Source organism: Protopterus annectens, chromosome 8.part0, assembly GCF_019279795.1.
Source record: "Protopterus annectens isolate FY-2018-M chromosome 8.part0, PAN1.0, whole genome shotgun sequence".
Taxonomy (NCBI): Eukaryota; Metazoa; Chordata; order Ceratodontiformes; family Protopteridae; genus Protopterus; species Protopterus annectens.
In genome coordinates this window covers 747,726,262-747,753,072 of record NC_056741.1, presented here as the reverse complement: position 1 = coordinate 747,753,072, position 26,811 = coordinate 747,726,262, and the positions used below count along the sequence as shown (strand labels likewise).

General features: G+C 38.5%; 1 protein-coding gene across 1 annotated transcript in view; it reads left to right on the top strand.

Moving 5' to 3' along the window:
- Window positions 1-1,516: 1,516 nt before the first annotated feature.
- Window positions 1,517-26,811, top strand: part of FAM189B (family with sequence similarity 189 member B) — a 991,404-nt gene continuing 966,109 nt past the window's right edge. Inside the window, exons 1-2 of the mRNA XM_044080204.1 lie at window positions 1,517-2,408; window positions 4,025-4,803. Of these exons, the coding sequence (XP_043936139.1) occupies window positions 4,585-4,803 (219 nt within the window). The 5' untranslated portion in view covers window positions 1,517-2,408; window positions 4,025-4,584. The remainder of the gene's footprint in view (window positions 2,409-4,024; window positions 4,804-26,811) is intronic.

Sequence of the window (26,811 nt, the reverse complement as noted above, 5' to 3'; positions counted from 1 at the left end):
CTGTTACACACAGTAAATTGAGTTTGTGAAGGAAATATTCACCTTTACAAATGATATCCATAATCACATATGGCAAAATAGGGACAGGCAAATGTCTAGAATATACAGAGTTTGGAATAAATGCAAAAAAGCTATGTAAACTTTATTCTATGGTGGTACATAGAGGAATTAGGGTGTTAAGGTACACTAGAAGAAGTATCACCAGCAAAAGGAAGAGATGCTATTGTTTCAACTCAGGTCAGTGACGAAGCCTAACATGGGATTGTTATTTTAGTCATAGCAGTGACATATCTTTACAGACAAAGACATCATGAAACCATGTCATTGAGAGGTACCATTGATCACACCAGGCCTGTACATTTAGTTAGGGTAGTCATATATCTTTACAAGCAAATGCATTCTGAAAACAGTTCATTTTTTGGTCACCAGTGATCAAACTGGGCTTGGACAAAACTAATACAAGCAGTAGTAAGAAACTACAGAATGTTTACCTTAAAGGAGAAACAGAAAGAAAAATAACTTTTTTTTCTTTTTTTTTTCTAAAATGTTTTAATTCATTTTATAACACAATAACTTAGAGAAAGAGAACCTGAAATACTTGGAAGTATAGCTAGGAAAGAGGACAGAATCCCTGAAGAAAGGATCAGGGCATGAGACTTAACATGGCATCATATGGACAAATACGTGAAAGCATGTATTTACAGAAGAAATTGTGGATGTCAGATAAATTCTGGATGAAGAGGTTGGGCTAGTGTAGTGGCTGAGATCCATAATGGAGAGAACAATAATGGCTCAGGGGTGAAGAATATGAACGAAACTATGACTGTGTTCCAGGTGATGTAGCCTTCATCTCATCCGTCCTGGGATGAGAAATCCATCAAAAAGTACCACTAAAGTAGTGCTGACACCTAACCATAGCTAGACACTAACTCAGGCCTGAAGCTGAAAGGAAAGTGAATGGAGGTTAGGAGTACAGGAAAAAATCCTAACTTCCTGATAGCTGCTGTCCCGAATGGTTGGATTATCATAGGGGGTTAGAAAGCATAATGTTGCCTTAAAGAGGCAAACGAAAAGTGCAGCACAAGGAAGTATAATAAATGCTTTGAGGAGGAAGAAGAAAAGTGCCGCACAAGTAAGACTGCTACCACCAATATACAAGATCTATAGAGTTCTGCACACCCGACAGAGGTGAGGTAGAAAGTAAACCCTTGTGTTCCCAGTGTTTATTTTACACTAAGCAGTTCTGCTTAAAAAGTGCTCTCTGTGCACTGGTCGTCTTGGGGGGAGTTTAAAAAAATATGCCCATCCGAGTCCGAAGGCTATCCAACCACCCCGGATTCACCGATATAGTCTATGTCCATTTTTATGCGACTCTTTCCGCCTGCTCACCTATCTACCTGCACTTATACTACTTATTCCCCGCCCACGGAATGCACTAAGTGTGCTGACGTCACTTGGTATCAGCCTCCTGGTCCCTGGCTGCTGCATCAGCATCAGCATCCCTCCCTCTGCAGTGTAGAAGCATGGATCAGCAAGTGGGGTACCGCATCCTATCAGCGGCATTAACCGTGTACCGAGACGTGCACTTTGGGCCCTGCTACCGCTGACGGAGAAGGAGTGCAAGGAATGGGATGTCCTGCCGGGACCTACCAGCAGTTTGCTCTTCTTGTGTTGGAAATGAGTGGCGAAGACTTTATGCAGAGACGGACCACTCCGGCTGTGCTGGTGAGCAGTTTGGGAACGGAGGCGTGAAGCTCAGAATTTACAGGGCGAAGGACATTAAGGAGAGTTGTCAAGATTTTGCAGGAGACTGGTAATCGCAAACACCTAGGGTACCGGTACTGCTGGCATCCAGTGCTGATGTAACAAGATATCTTGGCCCGAGCCGCATTTGATATGTATTCCTGCCTGGAGTAAGGAGGGGTGGTGACTGTGACAGGACTTGTACTACGCTCAGGTTAAACATTCCACTTAAATATTCGTGCCTAAGGACACGCATATGGCGTGTAATGCGAGCAAAACTGTTTGACAATGTCATCATTCTTTTCCCAGACCTTCTTTTTCTTATCAGGAAGCGGGTGCTGGTTTACTTACAAAGGAAAAGATAAAAACTGTACTATTGCTACACAACTATAATGGAAATGAAATGTGCATCTTCACTGATTGCATGGCACTTTAGCTTTCCTTTGGGAGTAGTAATTCACCCGGTAAAGGCAGTTTTGCTGATATTAAACTGGAAGTGGATTTGCATTTCAAAATCATTTTGATACAATAATAGCTATCTATCTGCATCAGGTGAAATCATCAGAAAGCTTACAAGCCTGTGCATCAGTGCAGTCCTGATTTTATTGCCCCATCTTTAAGGAACACTCCATACTGCTGCAGTGGGAATGGGCACGCTTTCCTTGGTAGGTACTCTAGTGTGAAAATGTGTGATAGCAAATCACAGTGATGGTAATAAAATTCATGTACAGGCTGTCTGGTAATGGGGCATGGCCACTAGGGACAATAGATATATTTTAAGCGAATGAAATAGCTTTAGCTGAAATAAATATGTAGTATTTATTTCGGATGAATCTTCCATCCCAATTACATATGTTTATCAAAATATTTTTTTTTCATTTATAGCCAAGCCAGCAAGTCAGTCTTGAATTCATTAGCCCTAATTAATATGAACTGAGCCCAGGCTATGGCACATTATTATGTTACTTCTTAGGTAATTGTACAATAAGCGCACATTTTAAGCAGTAACTTGGTTGGCTCAGCAAAATGCTAACTTTGACCACAACCAGCTTAGCTTAACCTTAGCTCTCAGGTGCATAAAGCAGAAGAACATATCTTAGACTCAACCTAAAGCTTTATCAAGGCTGAGAAGGTTCTGGCTTGTCCAGCTGCTTAAAACACAGTGGGACTATATGTGTGCTTAATTTTATGGCTTGTTTAACAAATATGTTTTGTGTTAGAAAAATGCTGAAGGACAAGATACTGGTTTAGAGTTCTAATCTTTTTAATGTGCAACAGAGTAACTGACAATTGATAAACTGTGCTTTTGTTGGTAGTCACCCTATACACTACATTGGGATCTCTTTGCTATACTATTTATGATAATAGCTTCACCTTAGACTATAGCTGTTAGCTCTTTATGTTAAAATCAAGGAAAAAGCCTTATATCAAGGATATTTAACAAAGGGTAGTGTATATTTAGATAGGGAGCAGAATAAGGTGCTTTGCATTAGCACACATTTCTTGAAGCATAAGAAGTCTATAACTGTAAAATATGTCTTTTCTGCTGCAAATTAAAAATTTAAGAAGGGACACTACAACATTCTGAGGGAAAATCAGGGGCAAGTAAGAGTTATGCTGCACACAAAACTGTATCAGGTAGTCAAGTCATGGCTGGGTAGAACAAATGACTACAAGCCCCCCACTTCTTTACAACTGTTTGTAAAAGAGAATTAATTATTGAAGTGTTCAAATTTAAAAACATGGTATTAGCACACAATGGCCAACAGCAGGGAGAAAAGTTTTAAGTAGTTAGAAGAGGTTGTGGCAAGTGCAAAAGTGACATTTTGTGCATGGATGCCTTAGGTATGTTCTTTCTTATATAGAACTTCATGTTTAAAAGGGTTTAAACACATTCTGTTTCCTTGAATGATGCTTTCTTATCATTTATATTTTAAAATTATATTTTTTCTGAACTTATTTCAAGATTTCCCAGTCTAATAAGCTTTAGTTTATTCCTACGTTGTTTAATTTTTCCTAGGTTCTCTGGCTAAGAAATCATTAGTTACTGCTGTAACAAGAAAATGTGTAGTCAGTGCTCAGTTCCTACCTCAAAATAATTTAAAGGCTTTAATTTGATAGACTATTTTGGTATGCAAATGTTGATAGGTTGGACAAGGATCAATAATATTCACAACTGCTCAGCTTGGAAATAAGTGGCATAGAAAGGACTTGCTGTGAAAATGTTTCATGATGTTTACATTTTGAATTTCTTTTAGTAACAATATTGCTTTCCTTTCAGGACTGCAGCACAGAAATGTCGGAAATGGCTGGGGTATATATTTTGGATTCAGCTGATTCTGCATCTATAGGTGCTTTATTAATTGTGAGGCTGAACTAGTTTGGTATTGATATTATTACTGATATTACTGATAATGCAGTAACATCCACAACAGGTTTACCCAGAAAGTTGAAAGGCTCCATTCTTCTTTTTTTAATAATTGTATGTTACAGTCTACTGTTTATATGCAACAATGATGGACAATGTTTGGCTGGCTATATTTTCAACACCTATCTTCAGTTTCACTTTATATTTCAAGAATTAGAAGCATTTTACTTGGAATACAGAAATTCAGTTTTATGCACAATTATATGGACAATGTAGCAAATTCAAGAATATCAACATAAATGAACAGAAACTTCTGGAGGTATCAAATCAAGCAGTGAAAACTCTGTAGTTAACCTTGTCATGCCTTCCATCTCCAGAGTGCAAGTTCTGTTGCTGCACTGAATCAGCTGTTGATAGATGAAATCTGGATTCGCACCATTAATTGGAAGTTCTTTTCTGCTGTGCTAGAAGCAATGCCTTCTCCATCTGATTCTAGTCGATCCCTGAGTCCTGGGACATCTCGTAGCCTCTCTCGGCTTGGTGTGCAGAGAGCTCGTTCTCAGCTCCTGCTAGCACTGGGGTTTATTCAGATGACTTTGGGGTTCATGATCATAGCCTTCAGCTTTGTGGCTGTCACTATCACAGCATCAGTGAAAATCCGTCAGTCCTGTCCATCTTGGGCTGGATTTCTGGTGAGTAGTGTAATGTTATCTTCTTTATCACTGATCTGTGTGAAACAGTAATTTGGACTATCCATGCCAAGGAGTCAGTGTCTGTTTATATACCGTATATGGAATAGCACCAAGTTAAGCAGAATGCATGAAGTAATAAAAGAATGTTATCTTAATTGTAGCGTTACAGTGTGGTCCCACCACTAAAACATAAAATTAGCTGCTTGAGTGTGCCGGGCCTGCAAAACAAATATTGGCTAGCACCAGGCTATACCTATGTTACTCTTGCTTACTACTTTACGAGCATAAAATGTTCACTTATGACATGTGAGTTATTTACAAAACCCTTAGGCTACTTATGGGCCTGAGAAAATAGAAATTATGAAGAAGGACTGATTATGTGTGGGATATATATGACCCCAAAATTATTAATTAGTAAGGTGGTGCTGCTACTAACCAAGTAGATAATTTACAAATAGAAATGAATAGGATATCACTGAGTAGGAGAGAGTGAGTACAGGATAAGAAACTATAAAAACTATTCCTTCTTAGGCAGGATCATTGATGTGTGCACTACACAACTTGGAGAAGAAAGGAAGGTAGTGTTTCTGTATTAGGATGGACTTTGATAGATTTACTCTGGAGTACGACTTAATCACAACAACTAAAGATTGGTATTGAGTTTAAGGCTGCATTTTGGCAATATGAACTTATCAATGGTGACCTTACTAGACATATGAAATATAAGACTACTTGTTGCAGAGGTAGACAGTAAAGACAGTCCTAAGCCTACATCAGATATACTGTATTATATTATGGGGTAAATTTTATGTTAGGAATCAGTTGGATGCAGGATTCCTGTGCTGCATTGTTGAACACTGAGCATTCTGTAATGTTCTATAAGCAGACAAGCTGGAATCAACCGAATGTCTCAACTTAGTAGCTACAAGCCGAGTCTGTGGGGTAGACTGTAAAGTACTAGGTAGTCATCAGATGATCAACAATACTTAATACCACTTAAAAGTCAGAGTTAAGATGGGATGTTGTATCAGCCAGTAATGCAACCTTCAGGTAAATGTTGTGCCAGTAATGTAAATACAGTTATCTTGTAGTCTGCCAAGTACTGTCCTGCTGCATTAGGTACAGTTGTTTTTGATATTTATCATCTACAATCACCCATCTCATACAAGAAAATAGGCAGCTTCTGCATGGAGACTTGCCTGACAAGGCTCATAGGTTCATAAGTTTATAGCAGGCTAATGACCACCAGGTTCTTTACAAGCCTAGCTGTGCAAATGTACCTAGTTTTGTCCCAGAGTTCCTTGTACCTTTATATAGTGGGGTATGTTAGTAAAGAAGTAGCTGAGGGGTTATGTGAGGGGGTATGTTAGTTGGGGATTAATTTCCTAACTGTCACACCCTGCCCATCAAAGACATGGGGGAGAGACCAGGAGTGAATTTGTGATTTCCCATCCAATAATCAATGATTCTTTTGAACAGAGTCACAGAAGAACTCTGGCTCATGTAGATGGGGAGCTTATTCCATAGCATGGGGATCCTTTGACACATATACTGGTCCTTCCAGTGGGTTCTATTTAAGTTCAGGACCTTGAGTCTACTGTTTCTGATGTAGTTTGTTTTGAAAATGTGCAAGAGATCCATCTGTGCTGGATCTGAAGATGCCTTATATGCTAGGCATAGATCTCCGCTCAGTAACCTGTAGGAGACTGAGTACAGAGATAGGACCTTAAGGCGGTCTGTGCAATACAAGTAGTTTACACTAAAGACCTACTCTGATGCTAATCAGGGTGGGGTAAGTTCATCCATTGTAAAGCACAAGTGATTGAAAAGGTTCTCATATCAGACAATATGAAGGTTCTATTGATAGACAATGTAGTCATATAGTACTTGGCTATCTAGAGAGACTATATATGTTTACTGACACAGCAAGAGATAAATATACAGAGCAAAAACACTTTTGTTGAGTGAAATTTTGGTTTCAGATCATCATTTTTTTACAGACTGGAAACACTTAAAACTTTCCAAACTGGCAACGGACTCCAGCTGAATACATTATCATCCTCCTCTCCAGCCAGTCTCCAGCTCTCACATTCCACAAAGCTATCTTTTGAGGCTGAGTGAGAGAGAGAGAGAGAGAGAGAGAGAGAGACAGAGAGAGAGAGTGAGAGAGAGAGAGAGAGAGAGAGAGAGAGAGAGAGAGAGAGAGAGAGAGAGAGAAAGAGAGAGAGACAGAGAGAGACAGAGAGAGAGAGAGAGAGAGAGAGGACAGACAGGCAAACAGATGGAACATATTAAAGGGCTAGACACACAAAGACCATACAGATAACTTTTACCAAAAACAGAGCATTTCTCTGGGGGGAGCAAACAAACAAACAAGAAAAACAACTACAAAGTAGGAGCTTAGTCATATCTGAACTGTGGCCTTCAAAGTAGTTTTTCCTATGATGCTGTATTTTATGAAGATTAGTAGTTCAATTAAAATCATGTGAATGTTTGATCATAAAAAAAGTGTTTACCAGTTTTTCACACTTTTCATGTTCTTTCATGTCCAGGTGTTTCTTATATGTATGCATTCATATGTATGTGTAGATATACATCATCCTCTTCTTTCGGCTGTTCCCGTTAGGGGTCGCCACAGTGGATCACCTGTTTTCATTTCTTCCTGTCCTCTGCATCTTGCTCTGTCATACCAACCACCTGCATGTCCTCTGTCACCACATCCATAAACCTTATCTTAGGCCTTCCTCTTTTCCTGTTACCTGGTAGCTTCATCCTTAGCATCTTTTTCCCAATATACTCCGCATCCCTTCTCAGCACATGTCCAAACCAATGTAATCTTGCCTCTCTGGCGTTGTCTCCATACCTTCCAACCTGGGCTGACCCTCTAATACACTTATTCCTAATCCTGTCCACCCTCGTCACACCCAGTGCAAATCTTAACATCTTTAACTCTGCCACATCCAGCTCAAACTCCTGCCTTTTAGTCAATGCCACTGTCTCCAACCCATATAACATAGCTGGTCTCACTACCCTCTTGTAGACTTTCCCTTTCACTCTTACAGGTACTCGTCTGTCACAAATCACTCCTGACACTCTTCTCCACCCACTCCATCCTGCCTGTACTCTCTTCTTCACCTCTCTTCCACACTCACCGTTACTCTGAACTATAGACCCCAAGTATTTAAACTCATCCACCTTCGCCACCTCTACTCCTTGCATCCTCACCATTCCTCTATCCTCCCTCTCATTCACACACATATATTCTGTCTTGGTCCTGATGACCTTCATTCCTCTTCTCTCTAGAGCATATCTCCATCTCTCCGGGGTCTCCTCCACCTGTTCCCTACTCTCAGTACAGATCACAATGTCATCTGCAAACATCATAGTCCATGGGGACTCCTGTCTGATCTCATCTGTCAACCTGTCCATCACCATTGCAAATAAGAAAGGGCTCAGTGCTGATCCTTGATGTAACCCCACCTCCACCTTAAATGCATCCGTCACTCCCACCGCAGACCTCACTGCTGTCACACTACCCTCGTACATATCCTGTACCACTCTTACATACTTCTCTGACACTCCTGACTTCCTCATACAATACCACAACTCCTCTCTAGGCACCCTGTCATATGCTTTCTCCAAGTCTACAAAAACACAATGCAACTCCTTCTGATATTCTCTGTACTTCTCCATCAACACTCTCAGAGCAAACATCACATCTGTAGTGCTCTTTCCCGGCATGAAACCATACTGCTGTTCACTAATCATCACATCCCTTCTTAACCTAGCTTCCACTGCTCTTTCCCATAACTTCATGCTGTGACTGATCAATTTAATCCCTCTGTAGTTACTACAGCTCTGCAAATCACCCTTATTCTTAAAAATCAGTACCAAAACACTTTTTCTCCATTCCTCAGGCATCCTCTCACTTTCCAAGATTTCATTAAACAATCTGGTTAAAAACTCCACTGCCATTTCACCTAAACACCTCCATGCTTCCACAGGTATGTCATCTGGGCCAACAGCCTTTCCATTCTTCATTCTCTTCATAGCTATCCTTACTTCCTCCTTGCTAATCCATTGTACTTCATGATTCACTATCCCTACATCATCCAAAGTTCTCTCCCTCTCATTCTCTTCATTCATCAACCCCTCGAAGTACTCTTTCCATCTCCTCAACACACTCTCCTCGCTTGTGAGTACGTTTCCCTCATTATCCTTTATCACCCTTACCTGCTGCACATCTTTCCTAGCTCGGTCCCTCTGTCTAGCCAATCGGTACAGGTCCTTTTCTCCCTCCTTAGTGTCCAACCTTTCATACAACTCTTCATATGCCTTATCCTTAGCCTTCGCCACCTCTCTCTTTGCCATGCACCTCATCTCCTTATACTCCTGTCTACTTTCTTCATCTCTCTGACAATCCCACTTCTTCTTTGCCAACCTCTTTGCCTGTATACTCTTCTGTACTTCCGCACCTTTCTAGCCGTCTCCCTTACTAGCTTTGCTGTAGTTACCCAGCTATTTGGTAACTCTTCACTGTCACCCAGTGCCTGTCTTAACTCATCCCTGAACTCCACCTCACAATTACGCTTTTTCAATTTCCACCATTTGATCCTTGGTGCTGCCCTCACACTCCTCTTCCTCTTCTTGATCACCAACATCATCCTACAAACCACCACCCTATGCTGCCTAATTACACTTTCTCCGGCCACCACTTTACAGTCTCCAATCTCCTTCAAACTGGCCCTCCTACATAAGATATAATCCACCTGTATATATATATATATATATATATATATATATATATATATATATATATATATATATATATATATATCTATATATATATATAATCTCCACATGTATACAAACACACAAGCACACGCGCGCACACACACACACACACACACACACACACACACACACACACACACACACACACTTTTTTTACTGAAACAGGGTCAAGGGCAATAATCAGAGTGGTTTGTTCAGAGTGTTGCATCTTTCAAAACCCCACATGTCGTACACTAAGAATCTTTTTTTTTTGACTGGATTAGTTATGCTGACTGAGTTCTTGAACTGCATGCAGAGTAATTCATGAATCTGTGATTTTCTTTCTAGATTCCTAGTCAATCAGTTTGAAATAAAGTGGACTTGGAGATGAGATTGATAAACTGAGATTCTATATACAGTGGATATAAAAAGTGTACACACCCCTGTTAAATGCCAGGTTTTTGGGTAAGGAAAGGACAAGAGAACTCTGTGCTCAACATTTCTCTAAGCTGTTAACAGTTCTCTGAAAAACAAAATTTAATTCCTTGGTGGCCATTCACTAAATAATTACAGTCTAAGAACATCTGCATAGGTTCTTGAAGTAATGCACACATGAATATAACCATTTTGGCCAAGTGCTCTTATGTATTAGGCCGTATTAAACACATCCATATTAAGTTAATGTGCACATTGAATTCTAAGTATTTTAAGGGGTCGTTCCAGTACAATAAGTCTAATGTTCCTTTTAAGCACAATCTGATCACTTAAACCTTATACCTTTTTCTGTTTTGGTCCAACAAGCTTATTTCTTGGCCTTTTTCCAGCTGTCTTGTGAGGATAGGATTTGGCTGTTTGTCAGAGTCATTGTATCAAGCTGCCCTAAACTGTAACTGCTACTTTTATGCCTTCCAGTAGACACGTTATGGAGACAGCTTGCTCCATCTAAATCTTATGCTGGGAATATTTTAGTTCTTTACAGTGTTTTTTTTTTGTTTTGTTGTCTAAGAGTGGAGTTATATGGTTGTCAAGAATCAAGCAAAGACTGATTTGTTTACTTAGTATTTGTATTTTTTATAGTGCAACCATTTCAGCACAGTAACTTATATTAAAATGTCATGTTTTCATATAGCAAACTGGCTTGTTTGAAGCTAAATTAAATTGCAGTGTGCGTGCACGCGCGTGCGTTTGTGTTTAGGAAGAATGATCAAAGTATCATATCATTATGCAGAACATTACAGAAGCTTTTTATGTAGAGCAATTTTTACATGGCAGTTCACACTGCCCAGTCCTTCTACATCACATGGATTTCATCAGACACGAATTGAGCCTTTAAGATACTTGTGTAAAATGAATGTGTTAAGGTTTGCATGCATTTTTTGTCTTATTTCTGAGAAAGAGATTATGGCAGTACCTGAGACATCCTGTGGGGAATGTAACTAGAAACATTTTTTTTAGTTATTTTGTAGACTTTTGTAGGACTGACAGAACCATGAGCTTGCAGGTTGGAAAGAAACAGAGCATTAGAAAAGTAAGCCGAAGAAACTGGAAATGTGTCCCGCTTTCTGATGAGCAGCATGCTGAAACAGCTGGCAGTGAGGAACTTTTTTTCATGTAACATACTGATTCAGATGGCGGCAGAGCTGATTCCAAATACTTAGAACCCAGCTTTATAGTTCATGTCTTGGGATGGTCAGGAGTACTGTCCAGAACTGATTTTAGTCTTAAGTCCATTGCTTGTCTGGACAGGGATTGGCTCTTTATAGTTGTGAATTGGATAAGGTGGGTACTGAAACAGAATCAAAACCTGCCATGCCCTGGTATGTGGATGTTCCATCATACATGCCTACAGTGGCTACTGTCACTGACCTGGAACACCAAGCCCACCTTCCCTGGTCCTGCAGCTGTAGTTGCCATGCATGCCTCAACTTACACAGAAACAATTTGAGCACCCAGTGGGTAAACTGGAGTAACATGCTCAGACCACTTTTCCCCTGCCTGGCTTTTTGATTGCTCAAGCTGCTAGTCAGACTCCAGCTGTCAGAAATATTTTCAGTTCTACATCCCTCTATGCCATAGAGTCAGGTAGACTATATTGGATTCTAGGGCATTGTGATCCTGAATATTACCTCTAAGTTTCTTTGTATAATTATAGAATATACTGCTGTTTTCTTCCATTTCATTTGTGATTTTCAATTCATAAGATGCCTTGTTGTACAGATTGTCCTTGTTAGTACATTTTGAGTTAGGATGACGTTGTTCTTAATTTTGAAACTGAGTATTATTTATAGTTACCGAGCATTTTCTTCTTGCTATATTGCTTGTTTATCCTGTAGTTATACCGCAAGGAGATATTTTTACGTCTCTCACTGTATTTTTATTTAATGGAGACCTTGTTTATGCTGTTCATTCTGGTGATGGACTTCATTAGCAAGCAGGTCAGGGGGGACAGATCAATAAAGTTGCTGTATGCAGATGAGGTGGTATTACAGGCAGACTCTGAGCAAGAACTTCAGCAAAGGGTAGGATAATGGAATGCAAAACTGAAGGCACACAGGATGAAATTGAGTACAGATAAGACAATTGTAATGGCAGCAAATTGGGGAAAATCAGATGAAGATGATAACTGAGATAGAAGGGAAAACAGTGGAACAGGTTAACAGCTTTAATTATCAGGGAGGGGTGGTTAAGCAGTGGGGAAGTCTGAATGAGGAAGGCAAAGCTAGAATCAGAAGGGCTGCAGAGTGTCAGGGGATAATGTATGACAGAAGAATACAAAAGATGTTGAAATGTAAGATGTACAAAACAGTGGTGTGACCAGTATTACTGTATATTACAGAAACCTGGGCAGTAAAGGCATTGCAGATGAGGAAGCTAAAGGTGATGGAGATGAACTGCCTGAGATGGGTGGACAGACGAAGAAATGAGGACATAAGAACAGATGCCAAAGTAGCTCCAAGTATAGAAAAGATCAAAGAGAACATATTATGGTGGTTCAGACACGTGCAGGAAAGCAGACAACAATCTGCTGATGATGATTTGTGGCAGACAGAAAGAAAGCAAGAGAAAACAAGGGCATCCAGTAAAGAAGTGGCTGGATTGTTTGAGAGAAGACCTGTGACAGTCAGGCGTGAGTGTTGAAGAAGGTAGAAGAGTAACATTGAATAGAGAGATGGTGACAAGTGACACGACACCTCATCCCCATGTAGAAAATGGAAAAAGGGGGTGATGATGATGATTGTGATACAAGTGTTTGGGAAGTTACAGAATTTATTGAAGCTGCGAGTGGCTGACATAATGCGGGCATTAGGATTTGATCTCAGTTTTGCTAAGATCATTTTAAGTTTTGGGGTTGTCACTATGGAGAAATTCTTAATTGCTGAGGTACTGCAAGCAAGAATAATCTTTGTTTTGAAGGGAAATATTATTGTAGTGTGATGTGACTTGACACAGAAAGGGGTGATGGAAGGGTCTGAGCTGATCAATAATAATTTGATGGAAAAGAGTATACCAAATGTTTTTCTTCAGCTGGATTTTCACAAATAATTGGTATTGATGAAATCAAGGAAGTGCTGGGCATATTTATTATGGAAAGTGTATTTGTTCCCATCACTTGCTCTGTAATTGAAGTTACTCATATTAATTGTATTATTCTTGACTGCCAGTTTCTCTAAGCAAAAAAAAATATTTTAGTTTTTTTCAGCTGCATAGAAGGGGGTTGTTAACAACCATTTACATTGCAGTCAATGTTATTTTTCAGTCACAGTGGCTCCTGTTATGTTTCCTTTATTATTTGTGTTTTGCAGCATTGGATGCAGGCCAGAACACCCCTGCCAAATCCTACAGGACCTGAAGAAATAAAAGACTCTGTACCCTGGAATTTGGGAAATGCCAGACAGGTCCTTAAGACAGGTGTCAGTAAACAGAAGACACACATTGTACTAAATTTGGAAATTGTCAGGCCATATGTTTTCTTATTTAAACTTCAGATATTAAAGACAGACACATTCATGTCATTATTTTTCTCAGATTAATTTTGAATGTGTGTTAATTTTACCCTGCTGAATAAAAAGCAGTGGAAGTAGCAAATTATCTATTCGAGGAGCCTAGTCTCTGTAGGGATAGGTAAAGACCAACTCCTTCTAAACATAATGGTGAGCCACACATATCCTTCATGAGGATACACATTAAATTCCACTAGTCACAACCATTAAAACAGTTTTGAAGACAGTAATGTTTTCTATAAATCATGGTGCCATGTTTGGTGATGGCAAGCTCTCATTCAGGATAGGGCTGTGGGGACTATCATCATATCATTCTATATCTCGCTCAGAGAGAAATGAACCATATCGTGTAGCCCTACTTGAACAGTTTGTAGGCCAAAGTCAACCCTAGTACTCTACTTTTAGTGTTTGGAATATATCTCTTAATCTGGCAGAGGAGTAAAGGTGATTTTAACTTTTTTGTTTTCCAGCTTATTTAGTCATATTGGTACATCAGATCACTGACTCTCCAGCACACTGGCAATGCTAGTTGATATAGGTTGCTGATTTAACCTAAAGAGTTTGCAGATTTTGTGAGTGGTTTTGTGTACTGGCAATCCCTGATTCTATGACAGGTGACCATATATGTGCAAAGGTATATATTCATTGGACCTACTTGTTAATTATAAACAAACTTTTAGTTCTTTCATTGTCAAATTACAGTCAGTTAAAAGGTATGCATTAAAAAGGTGCTGAATAACATGATGGTTAGTTTTATTTCAATTTGAACTAAGTGCTGTTCATACTTTTTGTTTCTGCCAGAGGACCTGGCATGTTTAGTCTTCAAATGCTTCATTTCAGCTAAAACTAACTGGAACATTGACAGCTGCCAGTGTGGAGGCAGCAGATGCTGTCTAGTGTTTCACTAATCAGACAAGATTTACTGTAGCAACTTATTGTTTAGCATTTGGGTGGTGACTGCCTGCTAGTCATGATACACTGGTAATGAGAAACTAGTTTTACTAGTGATATAATTTGTATTATTTTCACTCAGTCTCCTGATGGTTCTAGAATCTGTAAAATACACACTGATATTATATATGTAAATTTTGCGTATACACTCTTATATAGTGTGTAAGGTCAAAATAGTGAATTCCCACATGAGGGAAGGGTTTTCAGACCTGTAAAGAAGAGCAAATACTGATGTGAGTGTACATTCTTCTCTTTTGAAGAGTTTTTGCTGGTAGCCTTTTTTATGAGATCATGGTGCAACGGTGTAAGGACATTTGCCCATACCCTGCAGTTGTGCTATCTCAGAGTTGTTATATATAAGTAGCAGGGGGCATTGGGGGTACATAGGAGCTTGCCCCTTTGTAGAAAAAATGGTTTACATTTTCTTGGGGGTTTGATAATTTTACTGTTAGATGTAAAATTATCACTTTTGTGTTCACGCTTATGAACATTCACAGTTTACTTAGAAACCCTGATATGTTTATATAAATGCATATATCCCACCTTTAACATCACATCTAACAATAAAACTGTTATTTCTCCCACAGCACACACCAAACATCTTGGAGTTGAGATTGATAACAAACTGAGATTTGATATACACATTGCCCAGACCATTAAGAAAATACATAAAAAACTGAGCACCCCTTACAGAAATAGGCAGTATCTTACCAAACACACAAAATCCACCACACCATGCACTCATCTGATGTCTACACTTCTCTATGCTTCCCCTGTTGTAACTAAACTAGACTCCTGATATAACAAAATCGCCAGGTTCGCCTCAGATGCCCCATACAGATCACACCACTGCACATCTTTAAAGCAATTCAACTGGCTAGAGTTTCCCCAACTCTTATATTACAATCAACTTACTTTTGCTCATAAAATCCTTTATCAACCAGAAAAAACCCTTCACTGCAAAACCTACTTCATCCCTAATCTATTAATAGGACTCTCCTCTCCAGTAATAAATTTCTTCTTGAAGTAACTAAAGTCAATAACACAGCGGGGGAATCACTCTTCTCTAACTGCATTTCTGAAATGTGGAACTCACTACCAACCTACATATCTTTCATCTCTTCACTAACTCAGTTTAAGAAAGCATTAAGAACTCACCTCCACACTACTTGGATATGTACCTGCACCATCCAGGCTAGTTCTACCTTTCTTAGACTGTAATCTCTGCTCACCTTATTTGAACCTATACTACCTGTATGTTGCTCTATCTACTGCTTTGACCCATGACTTTTCATTGCAAATTATCCTATACTCTTTGCCAATGTTTTTTGCTGATTTTTCTGTATGTATATCAATTTGAGAGTTGTATTTTTTTCAAATTATGTATTATTTATGTATTTATTATAATCAGATTGTACACCGTGATATACTATTGACCTCAATTGTTATATTTGTGGAGCTTTTCTCCCCGGGTCTCCACGGAAAAAGGACATGTGTCCAGTGGACTTTCCCGATTATCAAATGTAAAATAAAATTAAAAAAAAAAAAAAAAAAAAATATATATATATATATATATATATATATATATATATATATATATATACAAAGCTAGATAGATATATATACATACATACATACATATATATAAAGCACAGATCCTTGTAGTGAGGTACAATAATTTTCCAGGCTTGGGGGGCAAGACATCCCCCTTACATAAAGAAAAACAATAGACCACAGGGAAAACTGGTACTTGTGAGCAAGAAAGCTGCTGACTGAGAATCCTAAAAAAAAAAAAAAAAATCAGGAAAAAAGAACCATGCACTGTAGACAAGCTTAAATGAGACTACAGAGTAACCAAACAATTATAACATGTTTAGGAAACAAAACTTCTATATTGAAAAACAACTAGATGAGTGCTTTTGCTTTTAAAAGAGCTTAATCAGATCTAATTCCAGTTTACATGACATGCAGTGTTTATCTGCTTTAACACAGAGATCATTGTCAATTCACTCAAGCTGGGGTCATAAATGTATGCCATAGTCTGTTCATCCAAGCTAAAAATAGGATAAGTCTCATTTTTCATTCTTGTTCTGCATATCTACTCCTATCGGTAGCTAATAGGTTATGGTTTATGTGCTGTATTCCTATCTTATTTGGCTAGTGCTTAATTGATACAAACACTTTATATAAATCTTGTCTGTGGCTATAGCTATTAGTACATCATTTTATCTGTGTTGTGATAAGTAGATGCTATTTGCCATGTTGACAATGCCCTACATGCAAGCTATCCCTTAAGAACATACCAGTGCTTCATCTATATGGCTTCTGAATCCCCATGATGTTTTACTTTTTACTTTTTAAGTATTTATGGGTACAGAAGATTTACATTTTTATACAGTGAAGACTTTACCTTGGCTGGGTCTTTTGTGTAGTTTTTACTGAATAGTTTGTCTGTGTAACCTTTTTGAAGTGGATCTTGTTATGGTACAGTGCCATCGCTCGGAGTGTAACGGAAAAGTGAAACAGAGGTAAAGAAGTCAAACTCTGCCCTTGGGCTGAGTTTGACTTCCATACTCTGCTTTATCTTTTTAACCACACATGCATCCACACATACACACACACACACACACACACACACACACACACACACACACACACACACACACACACACACACACACGTCCCAAATCAGAGTAATGTTTTATTTAGTAATACTGCTCTTAAAAATTTGAGAGAAAAAGTGACTTTAATGACTATTTGTTGACTGTAAACGAATATGTCCTGAAAAATCTTATATTTTGGGAGGAACATTATCAAGTTTTTCAAATGGAGTCAGGAACAGATGAGATGAATAGTATGGAGACATGAAGGAAAATTCTGAGCCAAAAGCAGGGGTATCCCTGAAACTCAAGTTGATAAGGAGGGTGTTGCAGAACGGAATGACATTCTGAAGAAAAAAATATGAAATGACCACGACATGCCTTACAAATGAAACTTCTGCAATGAAGTGCAAAAATGAACACACACACACACACACACACACACACACACACACACACACACACACACACACACACACACACACACACACATGATTTCCAAAATAAGTACATTTTTGCACTTCATTATAGAAACACATATTTTTATCCTTATTAGAATATAGAAGGATGATAGTGATGTATTTGGCTTCCAGATGTACCCACTGACTGACACATGAGTCATGCAAGTCATTATGTTATGATGAAGGGTTCCACAGAACAAACCTGATGGCACATTTAGTGCAATGATTATTAAGAAAATGCCTGTAATAGTTTGCTTCCATTTTCAGTAATTATCAGTTGTATGCACAGTAGCTCCATACAGCACCTTTTTGTATGCTTCTATTTAACACCCATAGCTCATTATGGTGTCTCCATGGTTTGGGATTGGCTTCCCTAAATAAGAAACTTAAATAATAATAATACGCAGCATATGAAAGAGAAAGAGAAAGGTGTGAGAAACAAATTAACAGAATCTAGTAAATTTTACTTGTTGCTTGTCACTTATTCCTATCTTCATAACTGAGAGCTCTATAGATTATTGAATGATTTGGTGTGAAATATCATGGTGGAAAACTGAAAAAATGCGTTATCACTATACACATACAGTACACTGTGCTGGAGCTATTGCTAGTCATACTCTAATAATTACACAGTTGTGCAATATTTCTGTATCTACATTAATATTTCCAAAACCAGGTGACTTACAGACTAATGAATGGCATCAGGTACACCACTAGATGATGCTGAAGAAAACTGCATTGGCATTTTCTTAAGTTACAGATTTTGAAAGATATTACTTTTTATTTTTACTTCAAATTATACGGGCAACCATATATTTTCATATATATCTAAATATCTTCATACAGAAATACTCAGAAAATAATTTATTGTGGTCATGTAAAAGCTTACATCTGGCCAAACAAAATTGTTCTGAGACTATATGCCTAGGCAGTATACATTCCAAGATATAAAAAGTTATTTAAAGAATGTGACTTTTGTTCACAATGTGTTCTCCTGCATTATAGGGCACTAGGTGCAGATGAAGAGACAGGAGTTAACATATGAATACTTGATAGGCCTGTATTAAGTTGTGATTATAACAGCTTATTTGAGCATGGTCTTTTGGTATGTATGAAGTTTAGTAGAAAGAGCCCTTTTGTGTTGCTAGTTACGGCTTTTTTCCCCTTATACATAAAACATCATCCTTTTCTTTGACTGATTTGCATTCCTGAAGTTTCAATCAATCACTTTCCATTCCTTTCAGTCCACAATTAAGAGGAAAGCTGGAGTCTGTCCAGTCAGGTGCTATTTGCGCATGAACCCTATCCTGTTCTTTATTCAAAGTGTACAGTAGTTTCCTAAACTTCTCAGAAGTGGTTGAAGGAGCACTACTCAGGTTAAGATGTCAGATATCAGTACGCACTCCATTCCCTAGAGGACCTTTGTATAGATCTATGACAACCATTTTCTTTCCAGAGTTGTACATAATGTGTAGTGGTGTCACTGGGGAAATGTGCACACTCATACAGAACCACCAAAGACACATTGTTTTCGCATCCTCCAGATTGAAGTTGTACATCATCTTTAAAACACAAGTGTTTAAGGAAGTTACACAGCGGTAGTGTATTTTTGCCAAAACAACTAAGTGCTTTTATATGGCATATTTCAATTGCATTAGGCAATATTTGCAGTCCTGAGGCCTGTGATAACTGCTCTTTCTTATTTACCTGGGTGGTCTGTTTATCACCGGACTGGATAAAATCTGCTATGGTCATTCATACTGTCCAGCTACCTTTTTGTCTTTCCTTTCTCCTTTGGGCTGGTTTTAAACCATTTTACTTACAATATAATTTGTGATTGGCAACCCAATGAAGAGTGTCCCCAGTGGTAGTGTCCAGAAACACCCTATTTTAGAATTTAAGGTATAGCACATTTCAATCCGGTGGTGCAGTGGTTAGCATTGTCACCTCACAGCAAGAGGTTCTCCTGTTCGATTCTCGGCTGGAGCGCCTTCTGTGTGGAGTCTGCATGTCCTCCCCATAGTCGAGTGATGTTAAAGACATGCAAGTAGGTGTGTGTGTGTGAATGGGCGCGCCTTCTTTGAAGGTTGGGCGTAGGACTGGCAACTCGGCACTGTAAAAATCCACTGCCAATCATTAGCGGACGGGAGTTCTGCTGTGGTGACCCCTAACTGGGAAAAGCCGAAAGACATTTCAATATGTTCTCAAGCAACTCATTTCAAAGGCAATGGCCACTTTCAGTGTATTTTAACCACTAGATGACCACGTCCATTAAAATTATTCAGTCTTAATTCTGATTTCATTACATGGCAGAATGAAAAAGAATACATCTGCCAAATTTCTTGTAGAGTTTGATATTTTATCATCATTAAATACATGACCTAGTCAACTTAGTCTGCCAATGAAGTTTGTTGTTTTGTCTCTAAGACCTCCTGTACCATATACAGAAATACAGGTTCCCTTGACAGAGATGAACTGATGCCAACCTGCCTTGAGCCCTTGTCTCATCCACTTCTTGGAACCTATCATCCTAACCATCTTAACTACAGTCCCCATATTGCATTGGATGATTTCAGTCTCAGTTTTTATCTCCTCTTTAACCTGAACCATTTCTGTAAGCCTGTGTGCTAGCAATACTTCTGTCCAACAACAAACTCCATCCTTTTATACCTTTTGCATTATATAACATTTGTGGTCTGTCTTCTCGTTGTGCCAACTATATCAGTGCATATTAGACATTAGCCCCAGTCATTCATTATTTCGTCAGTTGTTTCCATATTCTCAGCTCCTAACTACATTGTTTTAGGCTCGACCTGTCCATCTTGTTCCACAGTGGCTTTTCTTCCTCTTTCTTGCCCATATTTCCCACCTGTATCCCATCATGGGAAGGGTCTTATGACACCTCATCATTAGGTGCCAAGAAGCAAAGCAGTGCAGATACCACTTGGCCATCATTTATGACAATTCAGTGATTATAACACTAATCCAGCCCATATAATTAGAGATCTACTGTATGATGGATTTATTCATTGGAGAAGGAACTGTGAGCTAATGCTGATTTTCACCAACATTTTCAAGACTTAATGGTGAAATTAAAATCTAGAGGTTATCAGCATGTTGTGTTACAATGTAATCTAAACAGAGGTTTATGCATACTTTGCAATGTTGTTTTAAATAGAAATCCTTCTGATTTCACTTCCAAATTTCAGCCAAGAGAAAAGTGCCTGTCTGATCTACCCTTAGTTTTGGAATATAGTGCTTGGAGTTTTGAAGGCTTTTGAAATTGTCCATAAATATTCATATTTGTTATTGACTCATTCACATTACAGATATGTACCATTTGTATCCCTCTCAGGTTTCAGATTCCTACTACATTATTGCCTTTACTGAATGGTAGCACTAGATGTCAAGGTTGCATTATTTCATAGTACGTGGATTCTGCTGTTGTTGATACTGCTACCATTATTAATGATAAATTCAACATTTTTACACATGTGGCACTGAAAATGTGGTTGCTCATTGTATTGGTAGAGGTATTGGGATGTTTAAGGCACATAAGAGTATCTTATATGTTATGAATGGTAATTTCTGACAACTCAGTAGCTAAACATTTTATTGGCATTCATAATAGTGATATTTCTACTTTTAAATAGCAGTGCCAAGTAATGTGACTGTGATATAATCTGATTCAGAGACATGATAAAGCTGTATGGAACAACATTTCATTAGCGGCTCCTTATCATGTCTCTGAATCAAAAACTGCACAGTTACAGGTAACCTCACTAGTGTTCTCCATACTGACCCATGCAACACAGTTGTACAGGAACCTACAAACGTACGTACACACACATACACACACACACACACACACACACACACACACACACACACGCGTGCGCACACACAGCCTCTTAACATATAAACATACCAACACTGATATACCTGCACACATATATGTGCACGCGCACACACACATACGCACGCACACACACTCACACACACCTAGTTAGAAGCCATCATGTGTCTACAGACACACATGTCCGCACTCACACATACACAGACAGAGCATATATACATATCAACACTCATACACACACACACACACACACACACACACACACACACACACACACACACACACACACACTGACACTCATATAGGTTCATAGGTGTTTACTAGGATAATGACCATAAGGGCCATTTTAAGCCTAGCCATCCATCCCAAATTTCTGACAAGTTCTGATACCCTTGCTAAGTGTAAGTATGGGCTTGGGAGATGAACCATTTACAGGTTACCTGTTTGCATTAGAGACATAGGTGCCAAACCAGGGATGAATTTCCGGTTTCCCATCCAGTTGTCCAAGTTTCACTTGAACTTGGTTAGGGAGGAACTCTTCTTCACATGGTTGGGGAGCCTGTTCCATAGATGGGGTAGTCTCTGGGATACATGCCTATCTCTCCAGCAGGTCCTATTTATATCACAGGCAAGGTTTAAGTCTTTAGATTGTGTAATTCTGCTGATGTTTGTTTTTTGGATATGCAGGAGGTCCATCAGACAGGGGTCTGACAATGCCCTGTATGCCAGGCATAGATCTCCCCTCAAAAGCCTGTAGGAGACAGAATACAGGGATATGACTTTGAGGTGGTCTGCCTAGGGCATATTACTTACGCCCTGTATTCATTTAGTGAGGAACCTCTGTGGACGTTCCAGTTGTTGTATATGTCTGGTTAGGTACATACCAAAACGTACATTGTACTCAATGATAGGTCTGATGAATGCCGAATACAGTGGAACAATGACTTCCTTGGAATTGGATGCCACACCTTTGTTTATAAGTTGCGCAACATAGAATGATTTCCTCACCACTGTAGACACATGATGATCAAAACCCAGATTACTGTCCATGTGTGTCCCTAAGTCCCTGACTGCTGGGTCAACTCTAAGGGGTGTATTGTCAATATGATAGTTACCAGGGATGGATGACTTCCCAAAGGATACTATTATGCATTTCTTGGCATTTAGTTTTAGTCCATGGCTCTGACACCAGTTATTTGTCTGTGTCAGCCCCTCCTGAAGAAAATTTGTGCCAGTGTCAGACTCAATGACAGTTTCTAATTTGCAGTCATCTGCAAATTTAGTCAGCCAGAGACCACTGACATTGGCCTTGACTTCTGAGAAGTAAATGCAAAAAAGGAGCATTCCAAGGATTGATCCCTGAAGGACTCCACTTGTGACTGGCCTCTTTGTAGAGGTGGACTCCCCAATTCTAACTTCATGGGTCCTGTCTGTGAGCCAGTTGGCTATCCACCAGGTGACATACGGGTTTGTACCTAACCTCTTGACTTTGTCAACAATACCCTAGTGGGGTAAATAATCACCCCTGCCAAGTCTCGAACTCAGGACCCTCTGAACTACAGCATATGCATTAGCCCACTAGGTCAACTCAGGTCTCTCTCTCTCTATATATATATATATATATCTATATATATATATATCAACAATCATATAAGCATACACACATGCGCGATGCTCACACAACTACAGATACATGTGCATCCACACAGTTACAGTGATGCCTCTACATATACACAAACAACCACACACACACACACACACACACACACACACACACACACACACACACACACATACACACACACACAAAAAACAAAAAGTAGTAACTCCCACGGCAGAATAAACAGACACGGACCTTTATTGTTGTAAGCGCTTTCGGTCAAGGTATTACCTCAACCTTCATCAGACATAGACAATTATAACAACCACACAACTTCACTTAAATACCCCATACTTAATTAATAAATTGCTCTCATAATTAATGCATTAAATGTCTTAATCTTTTAAAGCAACATGAAGCTTATATTATTCAGTATAGCTACGCATTAATTAAATTGGAAGTAAAAATGAAAATAAAAATAATAACATAATAAAAGAAATAAGTTCATGTGTGTATACAAAATGTATGTGCATATGATATGTACACTTACTTAAATATTGACAATTACACTTTCTTTTGAAAAAATATTAACCTAGAGTAAATTAACTGACCCAATTGTCACAATGTTATGCACAACACACTCATATTCTATCACATCTCACCAACAACTCTAATTGTTAAAATCTCCTCTACAAATGCATGTAAATAAAAAGTATTAATAAACGATTGTTGTTTAAAAATGTATATACACGTGCATGTGTATGTGTGTGCACACACACACACATATACCCATATAATTATGTCTATATATACAATATAATAAAAATATATATATAATATATAACAATAATGAATTTGATAGCAGTTTCAATTTTTTGCTTAAAAAACATTCTATGTACATATAATTAAAATCAAAAATTAATATGTAAATGTATATACAAAAAATCCATATTCATAAACAGTGCATTATGATAAACAGCAACTAATAACTTTTCTTATCTCCTTAATGCCCTCAGTTTTAAAATACATTTGATTGATGCATACTCATTTAAGCCTGGCGGAATTTGGGCTAATGTTCTAATTTGCCACAATAGTTCTTGTTCTTCAAGACGTAACTGCCATGGGCCCCCCCTGATGTCGATTGTAACTTGTTGAATGACAGTGAATACAAAATGGTGCGTGGGATGTTCGTTTATATGCCTAGCTAGTGCGTTATTTAGATCTTTCTTACCTATAGCATAAAGATGTTCATACACTCTTTTCTTTAATGCACGCTCAGTCTTACCTATGTAGAATGATAAACATTCCACACAAAGGGCCACATAAACTACATTTTTACTTTCACAATTGAACTTCCCATTGATTTTATACTCTCTCCCATTAATGTGTACTTGTTTCCCTGGAAGTATATGTTTACATTGTGGGCACATGCCACATTTGGCCATGCCAATTTTTGAGGTCGAGGATTTGTAACTAGATTTTTCCACTAGTTGTTTTAAATTAATCCCCCTCCGATAAACAAATTTTGGCTTAACACCAAGTGTTTTCACATACACACACACACACACACACACACACACACACACACACACACACACACGCACACACGCACACACACACACACACACACACACACACACACACACACACACACACACACACACACACACACACACACATGACTTTGCAGTTCATACCTCCTGTAGGACTAACATCCCCACTCCTACCATTCCTACCATAAGAATGAATGGGTGTACTCTATCAAAAGAAGATTTACATTTTTTTTACTTTGCTCCTCAAATAATGGGGTAAAGATATTTTTTGAAGCTCCACTATGTTTTTATGATACCAGTGAAAAGTTCTTGGTAAACACACAGTTAACTAACATTATCCTTGCCCATGGGCTGCCACATTTGCATGTTGCTTTCACGACTGAGATTGGTACAGCAGTATGGACTGGAGCTTTCTTATCAATTTAGTACTATGGTAGTTTCTGAATCAATCTAGCACAATGCACTATGAGCACTTGCTACAAACAGGATCATGCAATACATTATGGTCTTCTGAATCCTAGACATTATTTAATGTTATTGTTAGTATACGTTTATACTTCAGGGAGCTGAAGTAAGATATGTAATTTTACTTTGTTGGCCCAAATGGATTTGAAATTATCTGAATTCTGGACATTATTTAATTTTATTGTTAGTGTACTTTTATACTTGAGGGAGCTGAAGTAAGGTATGTTATCTTACTTTGTTAGCCCAAGTGAATTTGAAATTTGATAATATTGTTATTGTTTTCTGTGACTTGTAAATTTATTATATACTGACACTTCTCTTTGCCTGTAATGGGTATTGTGATGCCCCACCACTGGACCAGTAATCAAGGAGCCTCAATCCTCACCACTGGTAACAGTGGGAGATGTACACTAGGACAATTACAAGTACACACGCAGTATTTCCAGATGCAGCTGTCTGCATTAAGTGCAGCTTCCCTTAAGAGCACACAGAGACCACAGTCAGCATGGGGCTTGTTTCTCCCTCTTTCTCCAGATCCCCAGTAAGACTCCCCACTGGCACAGCTATAGAGTTGAGGTCTCAGCTGAGTGACCAAGCTAAGACCTCCAGAATCCTCTATGTCCAACCAGTGCTTTGTGTCTCTGCCCAAGTAGCTGACACGCACACTCTTTGAGGTTTGATTTACACACACACACACACACACACACACACACACACACACACACACACACACACAGACACACACCTGTAAAAGACTGGTACAGGTTTACTAGCTATGTCCCCTTCTGCCCAGACTATAAGGTAGTTACAACTGCCACCAATCAACTCCTTATCAGCTACTTTAAGGCCCTCAACAAAGGGTGTCCAATCTTACCGTGTAATATTAATATTAAAACAAATGGTAGTCTGTCTAACAGCAAGACTATTAGGAGTGGCCCACACAGTGTCACCAAATAAATATGCAAGTACTCTCAAAACGTAAATATCTCTACACAGATCAGCCACAATGAAAGTTTTAAATATATTTAATAATAAATAATAAAAGAACAAGAAAATACTAAATAAATATATTCAGTGACATCAGAGTTCAAAATCACAGGACATATTTAAAACACCATTCCAGGACAGTCTCAGATAAAGAAAGAAAATATCTAAACTAAGCTTTACTATCTTCCTGACTGAATCAAGAGAATTATGCTATAATCTATGAACTTACTAATAGAGTAGGGCAAATGTGGAAAATGGATCTTCTACTGGTTGTCAGGTCCATGACATAATGCAGAATGCTCTGAATCTCTAAGAGACTTCTCAAATTAATATCTAAAATATGACTTTTGAGATAGCTTGCATAATTAAGTCATTTCTTGTCATCTGACTGATAGTTCCCAGGCCAAGCAACCATTGATGAAGCTGGCAGTATTTAGCATCTACCTGCAAAAATATACAGACAAGGGCTTCTCCAAAGATCTCTGGTAGATGCAAGAAGTCATAAAACAATTGCATTCCTTCATGCTTTCAAGACTAGTAATTAATTCACCCTAAAAACAATGCAGAAAGGTTTGTAGTACAGACATTGTGTTTCTTGTAGCATTGTAAACTAAAAGATACCATCTTTTATTGCCTAGACATAAGGTAATTTAATTTCAGTTATTTTTCTGAAGTTAACCTCCTGTTTTCCAGTTTCCATTGTTAAAATATATTCATTTAAACAGATACAATAGTGCCTGTACATTTCTGTTCTCTTCCAG